General features: G+C 40.2%; 1 protein-coding gene across 2 annotated transcripts in view; it reads right to left on the bottom strand.

Annotated features, from left to right (window-relative positions):
• The window catches only part of LOC5578672 (sodium-dependent nutrient amino acid transporter 1), a 46,167-nt gene extending 29,377 nt beyond the window's left edge, over window positions 1-16,790 (bottom strand). Inside the window, exon 1 of one of the 2 annotated variants that reach the window (XM_021855168.1) lies at window positions 16,170-16,790. In XM_021855168.1, the coding sequence (XP_021710860.1) occupies window positions 16,170-16,256 (87 nt within the window). In that variant the 5' untranslated portion in view covers window positions 16,257-16,790. Of the gene's footprint in view, window positions 1-15,535; window positions 15,724-16,169 lie in introns of those variants that run through there. The other variant, XM_001657011.2, reaches the window with a different exon arrangement.
• Between the last annotated feature and the right edge of the window lie 1,032 nt (window positions 16,791-17,822).

The raw sequence follows: 17,822 nt of genomic DNA, 5'->3' as shown, positions 1-17,822 counted from the left end.
ATGCCACTCAAACTTGTTTAAACAAACAGATTATTATAAAATTATGTAGTTTTAATTGTTTTTTTCTGGTTTTAGATATTGAAAAATTCTTTTTCCTAAAATTTATCTAGACCAACAATTGGAAAGGATCAATGCTAAGCTTAGTTATTACTAATCAGCCAATACACGAAAAATGATATTTACCAATCTAACGCCGAAAAGGGGCAACGTGGCGTAGTTGGTTACACGTTCGCTTTATAAGCGGATGGTCATGGGCTTGATTCCCAGCCCTCGCAACAAAAAAAACTCCGTCAGTCCGCTCAAGAACTACACGAGTCCATCTGTCTAACATCACGGCCGTCTGAAGGCGGACTGAAATCTGACCTCTGAGCGAACTTCTCAACTGCACTCGGATTAACCACGGCAATCGACTAAAACGGCTATGAACAAATGGACCTCTCTTGGAATGAGAAGCATCCCTGCGTGCTCTCCGATCTACCTGGGAAAAGTAGAGAGCGTAAAAAGACAGCGTAGCATCAGATCTATAAATAGATTAGGTAATGTGTGAATTTAGGCATTGTGCGCTAGTTCAACATTTCAATCGATCCTCGCACAAGTGATGCCCAATGGTGAAATGAGCTTCCAATTAGATTAGAAGTAAATTGAGAATAAAAAAAATCTAACGCCTGATAGTGATTTTAGGAAATTGTCCAAAATATTCAAATATGTATTAATAATTCCTTGACGGGATATTTTGTTACGCCCTTTTGAAAAGTATGGGAAGAATATTGCACGGCGAATTTCATTACATCTGTAATGAACGGTTAGGTGCATATATAATCATTACACTTTTGCCGTTCTTCTTATTTCATTCGATTCAAAAAGTTGCATAAAATTTATACATACACATATTGTCTAGTATGACATAAGAAAAGGGCCAAAATATACATCGAAAGTGTACCGTTTAAATCTTTTGTGCGCAGTTGTTAGCTAATGCGGTGTCCATTTGTTAAAATATGTATAACAACAAGTAGAGTGGAGAAAATAGAATAGATTTAAGTATTGTAGAATTGAATAGAATAGAACAGACTAGGATAGAAAATAATTAAATATCATTGAATAAAATACATATATATACAGGGATTGAATCCTTAGAAAATTGAGAGAATCTCTCACGTATCGCTTTCTGTAACTATCATACCATGCTGCACATTATTGAAGACTGTTTATCGTATCCTGATACAACTTTGATCAGATTGGGGGGATAGTAGCGCATGATAAAACCCCTCTAAACATGCTCCAAGCCTGGGAGACACTATTGCTATTGGAAGTTCGTGGATTGTTTATCGTGCCAGTAAAGAAAAACACCTACCCCCAACAGTAAACAAGCGAAAAAAATGGATTTTATCATCGCTCTCTCTTTGGGGCTCTCGCTCGCTGCTTCCATTTATCAGACTTACTTACTTACTGATACTGATACTTATACTTACTGATACAATGACGATCGTGGACCGCAACAGATGGGATGTTTTTCTTTGCTTGCTTGATCGTGCTTCATACTCAAATGAGAGCGAATTCTGCAATGCCTGTATATATATTTCATTCATTTATTTAGTTCACATCTACACAGATAACACTGAATCAACAATTTCACGCCACAATACTCGGTTCGTGGCCGCATCTCTCCATCCTCGGTTTTGCCCCACGCTCGCCAAATCGATACGCACTTGATCCGCCCACCTAGCTCGCTGCGCTCCACGCCTTCTTGTACCAACCGGATCCGACGCGAACATCATCTTTGCAGGGTTGCTGTCCGGCATTCTTGCAAAATGCTCTGCCCATCGTATCCTTCCAGCTTTGGTCTCCTTCTGGATGCTGGGTTTGCCGTAAACGTGGGCGAGCTTGTGGTTTATCCTTCGCCGCTACACACCGTTTTCCTGCACACCGCCGAAGATTGTCCTAAGCACCCGACGTTCGAAGTCTTCAAGTGCTTGTAACTCCTCCTCATCCCCGTTTCATGCCCGTAGAGGACTACCGGCCTTATGAGCGTTTTGTACATGGTACATTTGGTGCGGGCGTGAATCTTTTTTGACCGCAGCTTCTTCTGGAGGCCATAGTAGGCCCGACTTTCACTGATGATGCGCCTCCGTATTTCACGGCTAACGTTATTGTCAGCCGTCAGCAAGGATCCAAGGTAGACGAACTCGTCGACCACCTCGAACGTATCCCCGTCTATCGTAACACTGCTACCTAGGCGAGCCCTGTCGCGCTCGGCCCCACCAGCTAGCATGTACTTTGTCTTGGCCGCATTCACCACCAGTCCAACTTTTACTGCCTCGCGTTTCAGGCGGGTGTACAGGTCTGCCACCTTTTCAAATGTTCGGCCGACGATGTCCATATCATCCGCGAAGCAAACAAATTGACTGGATCTCGTAAAAATCGTACCCCGGCTGTTAAGCCCGGCTCTCCGCATAACACCTTCTAGCGCAATATTGAACAACAGGCACGAAAGTCCATCACCTTGTCGTAGTCCCCGGTGGGATCCAAACGAACTGGAGTGTTCGCCTGAAACCTTCACACAATTTTGCACACCTTCCATCGTCGCTCTTATCAGTCTCGTGAGCTTCCCGGGAAAGCTGTTCTCGTCCATGATTTTCCATAGCTCTACGCGGTCGATACTGTCGTATGCCGCCTTGAAATCTATGAAAAGGTGATGCGTTGGGACCTGGTATTCACGACATTTTTGGAGGATTTGTCATACAGTAAAGATCTGGTCCGTTGTCGATCGGCCGTCAACGAAGCCGGCTTGATAACTTCCCACGAACTCGTTTACTACGGGTGACAGACGACGGAAGATGATCTGGGATAATACTTTGTAGGCCGCATTTAGAATGGTGATCGCTCGGAAGTTCTCACAGTCTAACTTGTCGCCTTTCTTGTAGATGGGGCAGATTACCCCTTCCTTCCACTCCTCCGGTAGCTGTTCTGTTTCCCAGATTGTGCCTATCAGCCGGTGGAGACAAATGGCCAGCCTTTCCGGACCCATCTTTATGAGTTCAGCTCCGATACCATCCTTACCAGCAGCTTTATTGTTCTTGAGCTGGTGAATGGCATCCTTAACCTCCCTCAAAGTGGGGGCTGGTTGGTTTCCATCTTCCGCAGTACTGACGAAGGCATTTCCTCCGTTGTCCCGTCCTTCATTGCCTGTGCTCTCAGCACCATTCAGGTGCTCGTCGAAGTGCTGCTTCCACCTTTCGATCACCTCACGCTCGTCCGTCAGAATGCTCCCATCCTTATCCCTGCACATCTCGGCTCGCGGCACGAAGCCGTTGCGGGATGCGTTGAGCTTCTGATAGAACCTACGCGTTTCCTGAGACCGGCACAGCTGTTCCATCTCCTCGCACTCCGTCTCTTCCAGGCGGCGTTTTTTCTCCCGAAAGAGGCGGGTCTGCTGTTGCCGTTTCCGTTTATAGCGTTCCACGTTCTGCCGGGTCCCTTGCTGCAGCCTGTATACTACTTGCCAAAATTAATGAAATAAGAACAACCGCAAAGGTGTAATGATTATATATGTACCCAACCGTTGATTATAGATGGAACGGAATTCACCATGCAATATTCTTCCCATACACTTCAAAACGGCGTATCTAAATATCCTGTCCAAGAATTTTTCATACACAGTTCAATGCTTTGGACAATTTACTAAAATCATTATCAGACGTTAAATTGGAAGATATCATTTTTCGTGTATTGGCTGATTAGTAATAACTAAGCTTAGCATTGGCTCTTTTCAAATGTCGGTCTAGATACATTTTAGAAAAAAGTATTTTTCAATATCTGAACCATATAAAACAATTAAAACTACATAATTTTATAATAATCTGTTTGTATAAACAAGTTTAAGTGGCATACATCATGAGATTTCTATCATATAAACTTCAAAAGGGCGTAACTCCAAATTCTGTCTAAGGATTTTTTTTTTTCAAATTCGGTCCAGAGATGCAAAACAACGTCAGGAATCAACTGCCGACTACCGTTTGGATGGTATATTTAATTTGATAATAACGGCAATTGGAGCACCGTGGTTTTTCTTAAAATATTTTGATAGGTAATCTCAGAATAACACATTCTGAAAAGAAAACATGGAAAATAAATTCAAATTCATTAAAGCAGTGTTCCCAATATTGATGATTATCATTGTGCTTTGAGAGGCCTTCTGAAAATAAAACATTTGTTTTTCTATTGTGCTTAAAATATGACGTAAAGACCAAATAAGCAACTTTATGATGGCGTAGGTTATTTTTCATATTAGTACTATATTAAACCTTAAAATTTTACTCATATCTGTTCCATTAAATTTACTTTTTTTTCCTTTAAAAAAATCCTTCTTATGATATCTAGAAAATTGTTGGTTCAAATATAGCTCGATATTTTTTAGCAGGCTAATGATTGATGATGCTCTCGAAGAACAAGCCTTTTTTGAAAAAAAAAAAAAAAAAAAATAGATTGTCGAATTTCCCAGTCATTTCCTAACAATCATTGATTTGATAACCTCTGAAAATCGACCTTTCTTAACGTTGTACTTTAATAGTGTGAAATTTAATTATTTTGGAAAGTTGTTTATCACCACTACATTGTACAATGTTAGTCGACCAGTGTACAGAAAACCGATTGCGATTTCATTGACAAATGAAAGAGATTTTGCATGTACAAGGTGTCCACTAGGCCATCCCTTATTTTTCAAAAATGTGAAATGTTATAAGTTTGTCATTGTAAAGTGCTCGTTTTAGTAAGAAAAAAATCATATAAAAATTTGAAGTTCCTACGTGGACGCTAAGTGGTCCCCCAAATGCCTTAAAGGTATCAGGTGTACATGACCCCCGTGCGCAAATCGAGCTCGCTGTTCTAGTGCACGCTTCGTGAGCACGAAAAGCCACTAGTAACAAGTTACCCAGATGTACATAATATAATATATTATTTTAGTTAGGTAGTTCCGGTTAATTTGTCAAATCGGGTAAAAATAACCTCTTTTTCCTTCATTGTCAACATTTACCCAACTACGTGGTCCTGGCCAAACTAATAACTTGTTTTAAACAATGAATATCTTTTGAACAAAGCTAGTTGATATAACATTCAGAATTACAAAGGAAATAAACTTTTATGACGACTATCAACGCGCACAGGAGAATGCGTAACTAGTGGCTTTTTATACCCATGTAGCGTGCACTAGAGCAGCGAGCTCGATTTGTGCACAGGGGTCATCTACACCTGATACCTTCAAGTTTGTTGGGGGACCACTTAGCGTCTACGTAGGAACTTATATAAATTTTTATATGATTTTTTTTCTAACTAAAACGAGCACTTTACAATGACGAACTTATAAAATTTCACATTTTCGAAAAATAAGGGACGAAATCGAAAATCACTGCAAATTTACAAACGTAACCAGTGAACATTGGTCTAGCAAGCAGATTTACACTGGAAGATGCATTCAGAGCAGGCCCTCTCAACTTTTTTTTTTAATTGCAGGCCAAATCTCAGAAATGACATTGTACGGCGAACCATTTTTTTTTAGTTTACGAGCATTTTTAACATTTTCGTGAGATCCAACAAAAGTCAGTCGGTGGAGAATGTTTTTCATGGAGAAATCAAATGGGATCTCTTTAGGCATTGCCAGCTGATGTTGATTGCCGCGTTCGCAATAATAGTTCGATCTGAGATATTTGTACCTTGAATGAAAGCTTGGCACTATATCTGATTGATCCATGCATAAAAATTCAAATTTATATTAAACTTTTTGTTTGCGTTGCAAATAAAAGCAAATACATGGCATTTTCCCAAGCACATGCCTTAATGTTCCAAGTGTATAACAGATGTATGAGTGTGTTCTAAACGTGAGCTGCGTTAATTTTGTTTACGTCAATTGTGGTTTCAGTGTTGGTGAAACTATAATCCATTTATACGAATATTCGAACAATTTTGGCTCGTTTTTAATTCCCTCCTAACAAACGTTACAGTTTTCAGTAAACGATTGTTAGTGTGTAAGAAACGATTGAACCGGTTCTACTACGGTACTCACCAAGTGCTCGTAGATGGGGGTGAGAGAGAAAAATAGTTCTCCAGAGCCTCGACACCGCGGCAAAAAGTGCAGTGCGATTAGGAAAGCCCAAACATGTTTTAAGGGTCTTAAGTTGATCTCTGAATGTGGGGAAATCCCCCAGTCTGTCCTTTCTCTTTCTGTTTCTTACTGCAGTCAGCTGTTCAATGTTCAAAATCCGCTGAACATGGTCTCCAATTCTCCGAGTTTTTGCACACATGCTCTCTTGCGCTCTGTCGTTACTGAATTCAAAGGCGTACGCGCGTGATGGAGATTCCGACGTGATGCGTATCGTGCGACTCACATCGTGACTGGATTTTCAAGCCAATGCGGTACTCAATATGCAGATGGTCAATCGCAAAGTAAGGTGACAATGATGAACCATCGAAATAGTTTACAAGTAACATTAGGAGCATTTTCAATGTCAATTACATCGATTTGACTTAACCCATATAATATTGATTAGGTTCGTTTGATTCAAGTCCGCAGATTTGTTTTTTTTATTTCAGGTCTTCCGTCAGTAACTGGTTGATGTCAGTAAAATACATTCTTATGTCGTCACTTGCAAATCTGAAATACATTTTAACACAATGGACGAGTTAAGCAAATATTCTCAAATGGCCGTAGCGCCTAAAGACGTTCCGATAATGGGTTTTATATAGGAAGAGTTAATGGAATTTCCTGCTCGATATATTCATTTCAAATAATAATCTTTTGTTCTAAACTAGGACCGGTGTACAAATTGTAGATAAGCTAAAAACGAATATTTGTAACAAGAAAATAAACATATCCCGCGGTACTTTAACGTCATCTAGAAGTTTTTGATCTTAGTTTGAAGGAAAAATATGAAAATCATATTTTTGTATTTTATATCACTTGAACCAAATTTCAATTTTTCTTCCGAGATGCGAGTGGCATTGTACAGTTTAGAATGGATGTTGTAGTGATTCGATAAATATGGGTAGATACACAAATTACCGTTTTGACTCATATTCCGAACACTTAAGGCCAACAGTGACTTCAAATGCATCTGAAAAGCATTAATTAGCTGATATTTGTGGACATTTTAATTTATCTGCCAAGTCTAACCGTTAGCTGTTGGGTGTGTGGATAAAATTGTTCATTTAAACCTGTATAGTATTGTTTTAACGTAAAAGTATGGATCAACATTTTGATTCAAATGCCGAACACTGTGTTCATTCTGTTTCATATTCCGAACACCTTGATTCAAATTCCGAACAGCACGAATAAATCTTATTCAAATTAATCATTTCATAAATAATTTTGTTTACCAAGAAATTTTATATTCGTGTGTGGAAAAGGTTTGGGAATATCTTCGTATCATTTTCATTTATTTAGTTCACATCTACACAGATAACACTGAATCAACAATTTCACGCCACAATACTCGATTCGTGGCCGCATCTCTCCATCCTCGGTTCTGCCCCACGCTCGCCAAATCGATACGCACTTGATCCGCCCACCTAGCTCGCTGCGCTCCACGCCTTCTTGTACCAACCGGATCCGAAGCGAACACCATTTTTGCAGGGTTGCTGTCCGGCATTCTTGCAACATGCCCTGCCCATCGTATCCTTCCAGCTTTGGCCACCTTCTGGATACTGGGTTCGCCGTAGAGTTGGGCGAGCTCGTGGTTCATCCTTCGCCGCCACACACCGTTCCCCTGCACACCGCCGAAGATCGTCCTAAGCACCCGACGTTCGAAGACTCCAAGTGCTTGCAGGTCCTCCTCGAGCATCGTCCAAGTTTCATGCCCATAAGGACTAACGGCCTTATGAGCGTTTTGTACATGGTACATTTGGTGCGAGCGTGAATCTTTTTTGACCGCAGCTTCTTCTGGAGGCCATAGTAGGCCCGACTTCCACTGATGATGCACCTCCGTATTTCACGGCTAACGTTATTGTCAGCCGTCAGCAAGGATCCAAGGTAGACGAACTCGTCGACCACCTCGAACGTATCCCCGTCTATCGTAACACTGCTACCTAGGCGAGCCCTGTCGCGCTCGGCCCCACCAGCTAGCATGTACTTTGTCTTGGCCGCATTCACCACCAGTCCAACTTTTGCTGCCTCGCGTTTCAGGCGGGTGTACAGGTCTGCCACCTTTTCAAATGTTCGGCCGACGATGTCCATATCATCCGCGAAGCAAACAAATTGACTGGATCTCGTAAAAATCGTACCCCGGCTGTTAAGCCCGGCTCTCCGCATAACACCTTCTAGCGCAATATTGAACAACAGGCACGAAAGTCCATCACCTTGTCATAGTCCCCGGTGGGATCCAAACGAACTGGAGTGTTCGCCTGAAACCTTCACACAATTTTGCACACCTTCCATCGTCGGTCTTATCAGTCTCGTGAGCTTCCCGGGAAAGCTGTTCTCGTCCATGATTGTCCATAGCTCTACGCGGTCGATACTGTCGTATGCCGCCTTGAAATCGATGAAAAGGTGATGCGTTGGGACCTGGTATTCACGACATTTTTGGAGGATTTGCCGTACAGTAAAGATCTGGTCCGTTGTCGATCGGCCGTCAACGAAGCCGGCTTGATAACTTCCCACGAACTCGTTCACTACGGGTGACAAACGACGGAAGATGATCTTGGATAATACTTTGTAGGTCGCATTTAGAATGGTGATCGCACGAAAGTTCTCACAGTCTAACTTGTCGCCTTTCTTGTAGATGGGGCAGATTACCCCTTCCTTCCACTCCTCCGGTAGCTGTTCTGTTTCCCAGATTGTGCCTATCAGCCGGTGCAGACAAATGGCCAGCATTTCCGGACCCATCTTTATGAGTTCAGCTCCGATACCATCCTTACCAACAGCTTTATTGTTCTTGAGCTGGTGAATGGCATCCTTAACCTCCCTCAAAGTGGGGGCTGGTTGGTTTCCATCGCCCGCAGTACTGACGAAGGCATTTCCTCCGTTGTCCCGTCCTTCATTGCCTGTGCTCTCAGCACCATTCAGGTGCTCGTCGAATTGCTGCTTCCACCTTTCGATCACCTCACGCTCGTCCGTCAGAATACTCCCATCCTTATCCCTGCACATCTCGGCTCGCGGCACGAAGCCGTTGCGGGATGCGTTGAGCTTCTGATAGAACCTACGCGTTTCCTGAGACCGGCACAGCTGTTCCATCTCCTCGCACTCCATCTCCTCTAGGCGGCGTTTTTTCTCCCGAAAGAGGCGGGTCTGCTGTTGCCATTTCCGTTTATAGCGTTCCACGTTCTGCCGGGTCCCTTGCTGCAGCATGACCGCCCGCGCTGCATTCTTCTCCTTTAAAACCTCCTGGCACTCCTCGTCAAACCAATCGTTCCGTCGACTCCGTCCCACGTACCCGACGTTGCTCTCAGCTGCATCGTTGATGGCTGCTTTTACTGTTCTCCAGCTTCGTCCAGCTCACCCTCTTCCGGTAATGCAGCCTCGAGTTGCTGCGCGTATGCCGCTGCGACATCCGGTTGCTTGAGCCGCTCTAGGTCATACCGGGGCGGCCGTCGGTACCGTACGTTGTTAACGACGGAGAGTTTTGGGCGCAGTTTGACCATCACCAGATAGTGGTCAGAGTCGATGTTAGCGCCACGATAGGTCCTGACGTCGATAATGTCGGAGAAGTGCCGACCATCAATCAGAACGTGGTCGATTTGCGATTCTGTCTGCTGTGGTGATCTCCAGGTGTATCGGTACGGAAGGCTGTGCTGGAAGTAGGTGCTACGAATGGCCATATTCTTGGAGGCGGAAAAGTCAATTAGTCGTAGGCCGTTTTCGTTCGTCAGCCGGTGGGCGCTGAACTTTCCAATCGTCGGTCTGAATTCCTCCTCCTGGCCAACCTGAGCGTTTAGATCTCCTATGATGATTTTGACGTCGTGGCTTGGGCAGCTGTCGTACTCGCGTTCGAGCTGCGCGTAAAAAGCGTCTTTATCATCATCAGTGCTTCCGGAGTGAGGGCTGTGCACGTTTATTATGCTGAAGTTGAAGAACCGGCCTTTGATCCTCAACTTGCACATTCTCTCATTGATCGGCCACCACCCGATCACGCGCCTCTACATATCACCCATCACTATAAAAGCTGTTCCCAGCTCATGTGTATTGCCGCAGCTCTGGTAGATGGTATGGTTACCTCTAAACGTTCGCACCATTGATCCCTTCCAACACACTTCCTGCAACGCTACCATGCCGAATCCACGGTCCTTCAGCACGTCGGCGAGTATGCGTGTGCTCCCGATGAAGTTGAGAGATTTACAGTTCCACGTACCAAGCTTCCAATCGCTAGTCCCTTTACGTCGCTGTGGTCTTCGCCGATTGTCCCGATTCGTATTCTCTCGTTGATTATTCGTTGCTTCATTTTTTTACGGCTGACTTGCAGGGCCTGACACCAACTCCCTAGATTTCCGGAGGACCATTCCCCCTAAATGTTCGGAGGACCATAGTGCGCAGTTTAGCTTAGAGTCCTTCTCTGGCACTCGGACGATGATCAGCCGCCCCTGACATGGGGGGCAGACGCTGTTGTGAGCCGCTCCTAACATGGAGTACAGACGCTCAAGGTTTGCAGAAGCAAAAGCAAAAGCAAACCCCCCCTTCCCTGTCAGCATACGACCAAAGTTCCCACCGGGGGTTGGTTACCCGATCTTCCCTAAGGTTACCAGTACCGCGAGGAGGTAGGGATAGGAGTTGCTGGGCAAGAGGCTAAGGACCGCACAAAGGGGTCTATTTTATTCCTTCAGGTACGCGAGGTACCAATGGTACGCCATGCCCAGCCATTTACCAACCGAATATCTTCGTAATAATCGGGAAAACTAATGTGTTATTTTGTATGGGGAATTACATGATGTTTCACAGGATTTACGATCACAACGATTCATTACAAACCTCCGTAAAGTTTACGTTACAATAATGAATCACATCACTATCGTGCAACAAATATGTATGCACTAATTCTTTTGCCTTGTATGCTATCTAAACACATCCACCAACTTTAATATTTGTATCCATCTTACTCATGTACAATTATTTGTTTAATTATATCTCTGATAAATGAATATGCGATGTTTAAGGTGACCTCCTTTTCATCACTCTACATGAAAGATTTTCCTGGAAGCAAGGAATTATCCGATTCTTAACTACCCTATTACTGTTATGCAAATATAATCATTATTTTATTAATATAGTTTTGAATGATGTTATTCTTGTAAATGAATGTTTCTACTTCATTATGTTTCATTAGATTAGTAGATGTTGAAAAGAACAAACCACCAAGTGTCTTTTTACACTAGCTATAAAACAACAAAGGGTGTTTCTATTTTGACATTTCTTGCCTACAGTTTTTATAGCTCAGTCTTAAAAGGCAGTGATTCGCGTTTATTGATTATAGTGTCAAGAGTTTTCACATATTTCAGTTTTTTTTTGTTATATAATTTATTTTTATTACTTGACTATATTTCATTTAATAACGCTTCATTTATATGATTTTAGGTACTCAATAAAAGGAATTCCTGGACATCTAAAACATGACAAATTACCGGTGCTACATTAGAATTCTTAGAAGACAGATATCGTTTGTTGATACAGCCACCAAGTGCATAATTTTTGTACTGTAACTTTGGAAAAGTATGGTATCAAGATTAAAGATTTTGGGAGAACTGAGCTCCGTCGACACAAAACAAATTGTGGGCAAGGCAAATATTAATTGTGAAATCATATTTGTAATTCGATATTGACTCTTAGAGATATATGCACTATTAAACGTACCGTCTGTCATATTTTATTTAAGGATCGATAACTTTAAATCGGTTTTAAGCATAGAAACAAACCGATGTAAAGGAAAACTTGTCGGGATTAGACAACATATATGACTTGAGTCGAGTCTAGTACACGACACTGAAGACGGCCTTACAGTTGAGGTCGAAATACGCGTATCTGTCAAAGAATACAAACTCTAGTGGAATTAAATGGTATAGTACTAAATTCGGTTTTTTCATCTTTTTATAGAATCTGATTTCTTTAACGGAGGCCTCATAATTCAACATGATGAGCGCTGAGGTGGTAAAAAACCATTCAACTGCTAAAACCAAGATGGCCGCCAGATTTTCCAACCTCGAAATGATACACCTGTGTTTCGGCATTACGTCCACATTAGAAACAAAACAATTTCGCTATTTTTCACATGCATTTTGGGCGGTACTAAAAACGATACTTTGTGGCTCAGAAAATCAGGGATGTTTTTGCCTAAAAATTTAAGATTTCCATTCTAAGTTAATGCACTTTTGTCAATGTTTTACGTTAAAACTACAGATATTACCACAAAACTTACTAATGCCCCGACGCGCAATCTATAAACTTCATTCAATGAACAACAATGCATATGGTAAAGAAATGTTTGTTTAATAAAATCAATGTTTTTGGACGGTTTTCATTTATTGAATTTATTCATCCATTATTACTGAATTCAAAGGTATGTCGAAGAATTATTCTGTTGTCAAAAATCGCATTATAAAAGAAAATTTCTTTTTAATAACCCGTATTTATAATTAAAAGAGGTGAGTATAAGGCTCGGTTCCGGTAGGGACGTAACGTCAGAAAAATGAAGAATAATAAGAAGAAGAGTATACGTAATCTTTTTTTTTTATTAGTAGCCTCTAAATTCGACATGCTGAGTGCTATCAAGGTGAAAAAATCATTATTCCACTTAAAATCAAGATAGCGTCAAAATCTAAGATGGCCGCCAGATTGTATCACTCAAAATAATACTCCTATTCTTCACTCGACACCAACGATTGAAAACTTGTATCTTTGATGTACAAAAAAGAATGTTTGCATTGATTGCACTCGCCATATACATCGAAATCGTAGGACTTGATTTAGAAAATCGTTCATTTGATAGGGTAAATACCATTGCTCACCTAGTTTATGTTGCCTTTCTTACGCAATTTAACCTCAGCTTTTTTATGGTGATCTCAGAATTCAAAACTAGAGGTGCGCTAATGATGAAAAAACGATTTTTCTAACAAAATTCAAGATGGCAGCCAAATTCAAAATGGCAGCAAATTTTTTTTTAACTTCAAATGAAAGCTATATTTTTTCTCTATACGATGCCACTAAGTTTGCTATGTGTTCCAAGTGAAATATGAGACATATCACTTGAACAAGTACCCGAGATTCATAAAAATGGGCTTTTTTCGCAAACTGTTCAGCTAGCTGGCGTACGAGGGGTCCACCAATTTTAAAAAACGAAAGGACCACCCTTAAGTTTTATCGAAAACTAGCGATCTATGACATAAAATTGGAATTCTAACGATGGGTGCCGATGGCGGCCTGGTTTCAGCGTGAATTGCTCAGTAATAAAAAAAATCGGCATCGAAACCATCCGTACATCTTTTTGCCTCAGTTGGTTATTTTGAACAAGAATTGAAAAATACTTTTCTGAAAAGGATGCTGGAAAACAAGAGTGAAAATGTTCGACAGCAAGCTCTTTGCATCTTAAGTTTCTTAATGTGCATTGGCGCTATTTTCCCATTTTTAAACATGTGAATTATATCACTGAGAATTGATAAAATAACAATAAAATCGCAAAACCATACAATGTTTACAACAACAAGAAATAGGGAATCTGCTAGTGAATTATTATAAAACGTAATGTTTGATAGTAATAAAAACAAGGTGACCAACTTTCTAATTCGTATCATCATTTCTACATTTTTTGTTTCAAATTTCTCCAAAAAGTTGTGTTCGGGAAATTAAGATCTTGTTAAAACCTTCAACTTTGCTAAAGGCAGCAGCATTTTTTGTCCACAATTCTTCCATTTTGAAACATTGTGTAATAAATCACATAAGTTGTCCCCTAAAACATATCCAAAAATAAAAAAAATCAAAACTGCGTTTCTGGAGAAAATCGATTTTAAAATTTTGTTTTTGAAATAAAAAATAATCTGTAACTTTTTTTTACCGTGCATATTTTTCTCCATATAGTCCTAAGCAATTCCTACAACTTTGTAGAAGATCTCAAATCGATCGGACATACCGTTTTCGAGTTACAGTTTTTTTTTAAATTTGCCATGCATTTTCCGATACGCCCTTCTCAAAAATAAGGCGAGGTTCAAAATGGCGGTCTGAAAGTGCATAATGGCATTTTTGGTCATAAAGAATCTGTCTGCAAATTTTCAGCCGATTCAAAATATACAAAAATAATCGGGTTTGCGAAACGGCGTGGAACCGCTCAACTCTTTTGAACACCACATTCACGTAAAACTGAAAACAAAAAAGTTTGACCAAAAAACTGATTTTTCGGGTTTGCCATAAGTTAAAACCTTCAGAATAGCACAAATCAAGAGTTTAATCAATAATGTCTATGACAAAGTTGTTCATAAAAATGTTTTTTGAAAGTTCGCTGAAGTGCGTAACCACAAATTTCTTCGAACAAAAAAGTTTGTGTAAAAACTAAACCCTAAATAAGAGCCACCCTATTCAATTTGTCTTGTTAGAAGATGCTAAACTCAATCACGAACAATTTCTCTGAAGACGTCGTACGTCTAAAATCGAGAATAGAATACTTTTTCCCTGCCAAAATGTTGATGCGAACCATTGTGCAATGCAAAATTTGTTCTTCTTTGATTTTGAAGCACGATCAAAGCATGTCAGCAAAGGCTATGCTTCGCAAGTTGTAACAAGCTTGATACATAACAACAGCAATCGAGAGCCCCAGAGAGGTTTTATTTTACTGACATGATAAACAATTCCCGAATATCTGATAACAATAGTGCCCCCAAGTTCAGAGCTCGATTAGATGGGTTTTATCATGCACTGTTATTTTGCCCATAGGTTTTCAAGATATAATTTAAGCATACGTTCCAGAAACTGCTCTTTAAAAGGCGTATGAAAAACTTCATCACTTTTTGTTTATCTTTATCATAGCAAAGTGCGTGAAAGCTTCCAGGAAGATGAAAAGGTCAATTCGATTTGTATATGGGAAAATATAGGGGCCCGTATCTCAGGGATCTATCTTTCCCCACAGGGTACGGCGGTAATTTGGTAAATCTTACCCCGTAACGCACTTTGAACCGGTGGTCTACCCGCATTACAGGTATGGTTATACCGTAGGTTATAGGGTAGAATCATTTAGCACATTTGATAACTGCTTTGAGATTTATTTTAACGAGCTTATCATTTGATAATTCATTGAGCGAGTGCAACAAACTCAAGTCAACTAAAAAGCGCACTTTAATTGTCCAACTGTTTTTTTTTAAGAAACATCGTTGCAAACAATTAGATTATTTTAGAATTTCACAAAAAAAAAGAATTATCATTTTTATCCAGAATTATATTTGTAGAAAACATGGATGCTAAAAAGAAATGTACTACAATAACTGTACATATCGACATAACACAAATTTTGAGCCACTTCCTGTAATAATCACAATCTGAAGAAAAAACAAATAAGGGGCTTTATTTTTTTTTCAGACATACCTCCGTTAAGTTTTCATTACAAGAATGAATCACATCAGCGTTGCTCAGCAAATTTGTATTCACTGCTTCTTCTGTCTTGTATGTTATCCAAACACTGTTACAATATTTACATTGTATATCCATCTTACTTTTGAACAATACTGTGTTTTACTACTGATAACCGATAAATAAATAAGCAAAATTAATGGTGATCTTCTTAATCACGTCTATTATCACAGATAAGTAAGTAAGAACTGACGCACAATTGGAATTGTTAGTTATTTATGTTCAATGGAATTGCATCACCCAATCTAAAAGGTTTTTCCAGAAGCTGGGAAATATCCGATTCTTGGTAATGGATTGGCGCAAATGTTATAATTATTTTATTATTTTAATTTATGTTGTACGATAGCTATTTCATTTATTAAGATTTCCAATAGTAGTTATTAGAATCCTTGATCTTTCATTAGTATAGATATCCTTTATATATAACATTTATGCACCAACGAAGTATAAACCATGTCGACTAAACCTCGTTTTAACAAATATGAATCACCGGTAAACCACACAATTCCACCACTTGGAGATGCAAATCTGCACCAAGTGCAATAATCCTGCAGTGTGATTTCTTTTTTTCTTGCACCTCAGCAATTACCTGGTAAATAATGTCACCGTTGGTCACAGCGACTCCCTCGATTCGGGTCTGCCCGGTTTCATCACCGATGTAAGCCGAGTTCTCCATCTTGCATCAAGTTCTAGCCGTTGATGTCTGTATGTATACTTTTCCTCAAACTATGAAAACCTTTCACTTTACAGTTTTCCGCTTCGCCGCCACAAATTGCTCGCTCTCTCACACTATTTATTCACTTTTCCACCCTCTCGGTGACATAACATATAAATCATGCATCAACTGTTACAACCGTATAATTCGTGATGGTTGGAAAATTTGGCACTTGTCACACTATTTTTGTTGTTGCACCTCTTTGCGTCGATCGACGAACAGCTGCATTCGAAAATTCTGCGACACACGTGCCTGCGCAATTGCCTTCGCGCTTTGGACGGCGCACTTAAATACGCGTTGGAAGCTTCCTCCACCAGCGCAACCCGTCCCGCAGAACAGATCAATCTCAGAAACAGCTCAAGCCGAAAGTTCAAACAATTCTTCCTTAGATTGGTGGATAGACAAAATCGGACCACGTGCGCGCGAAGGTTTCAAATTTTAAACGACCGATCCCACCGCTGCCTGGAGCAGAACTGATCTGAATGGATGCTTTCGCGCGCGCAGCTTTTTGGTGATCGGTCTCTCTTGCTTGGTCTTAAATGTTGATGCTTGGAGCAATTCCAGCTCAAAGCACAAATCGCGTTGACGCTACCTCTCCAAATTGAATGAAACTTTGCTCATGAAGGGGGAGAACCCCCAGTACCGAGCAGCACACAATACCGGACAAAGTTGTAAAAGGGAGAAATCGTGATCCAATCAAGATTGTGTATCAGAAGAAAAGTAAGATATTATGGAGAGTAATGTTTGTGTAGAATAACACATCTTTTGAAAAATGCATGCCTTTTTGAAAAAGTAGAAATGTTTGAAAATCGATAAAAAGTGGTAGGTTTTGTATCGCCTTACATATGAGCCTAATAAATAATTATTTTGAATATGGTAATATAGATTAGGTCAGCATGATCGAATATAATCATAATTTCAAAATATAACTGTATTTTGTACCATATTTAAACTAAATGTGTAAAAACTACAATTTTTGTCATGCACCTCCTGTCCCCCAGTTTCGGACAGCTTGATTTGTTATATGATATCCTTGTAATTTTCGTTTTTTTTAATATATTCATTTTTCATGGATGCCGTCGATGATGGTATCAAACATGCAATACGGGCTAAGTAGCCCGTCATTCGTTTTGGCAACAATGATGACTTTTTAGCTTGCATTTCAAAGTCATCAAACTCAGTCTTGATAGTTTATAAATATTGACTTGAAGATGTATCACTGTACGCGCTAACATGCATAAAGTATGCTGATACTTTCTCAGCTGTGTCAGTGCAAAACAAACTGATTTTCTTTGATCCGAAATCGTGAGATGATTTTCCAACAATCATCAACGACGCGTACAAATTTCAATGACGGCCTACTTCGCCTTAAGAAGAATGAAAATTAAGAACAGCATCATCATATATGATAGAAGTTTCAAATGGACATCTTGCAAACTAAGTAGAATTCAAATTGTTTTTTGTAATTGTGCAAATGCATCACATTTTCTATGAAATACTGTTCGTATTGGAAGCAATCTTTTATGA

Source organism: Aedes aegypti, chromosome 3, assembly GCF_002204515.2.
Source record: "Aedes aegypti strain LVP_AGWG chromosome 3, AaegL5.0 Primary Assembly, whole genome shotgun sequence".
In the NCBI taxonomy this organism is placed as follows: domain Eukaryota; kingdom Metazoa; phylum Arthropoda; class Insecta; order Diptera; family Culicidae; genus Aedes; species Aedes aegypti.
Note: the sequence above shows the minus strand (reverse complement) of the source record. Positions and strands in the feature narration are given on the sequence as shown.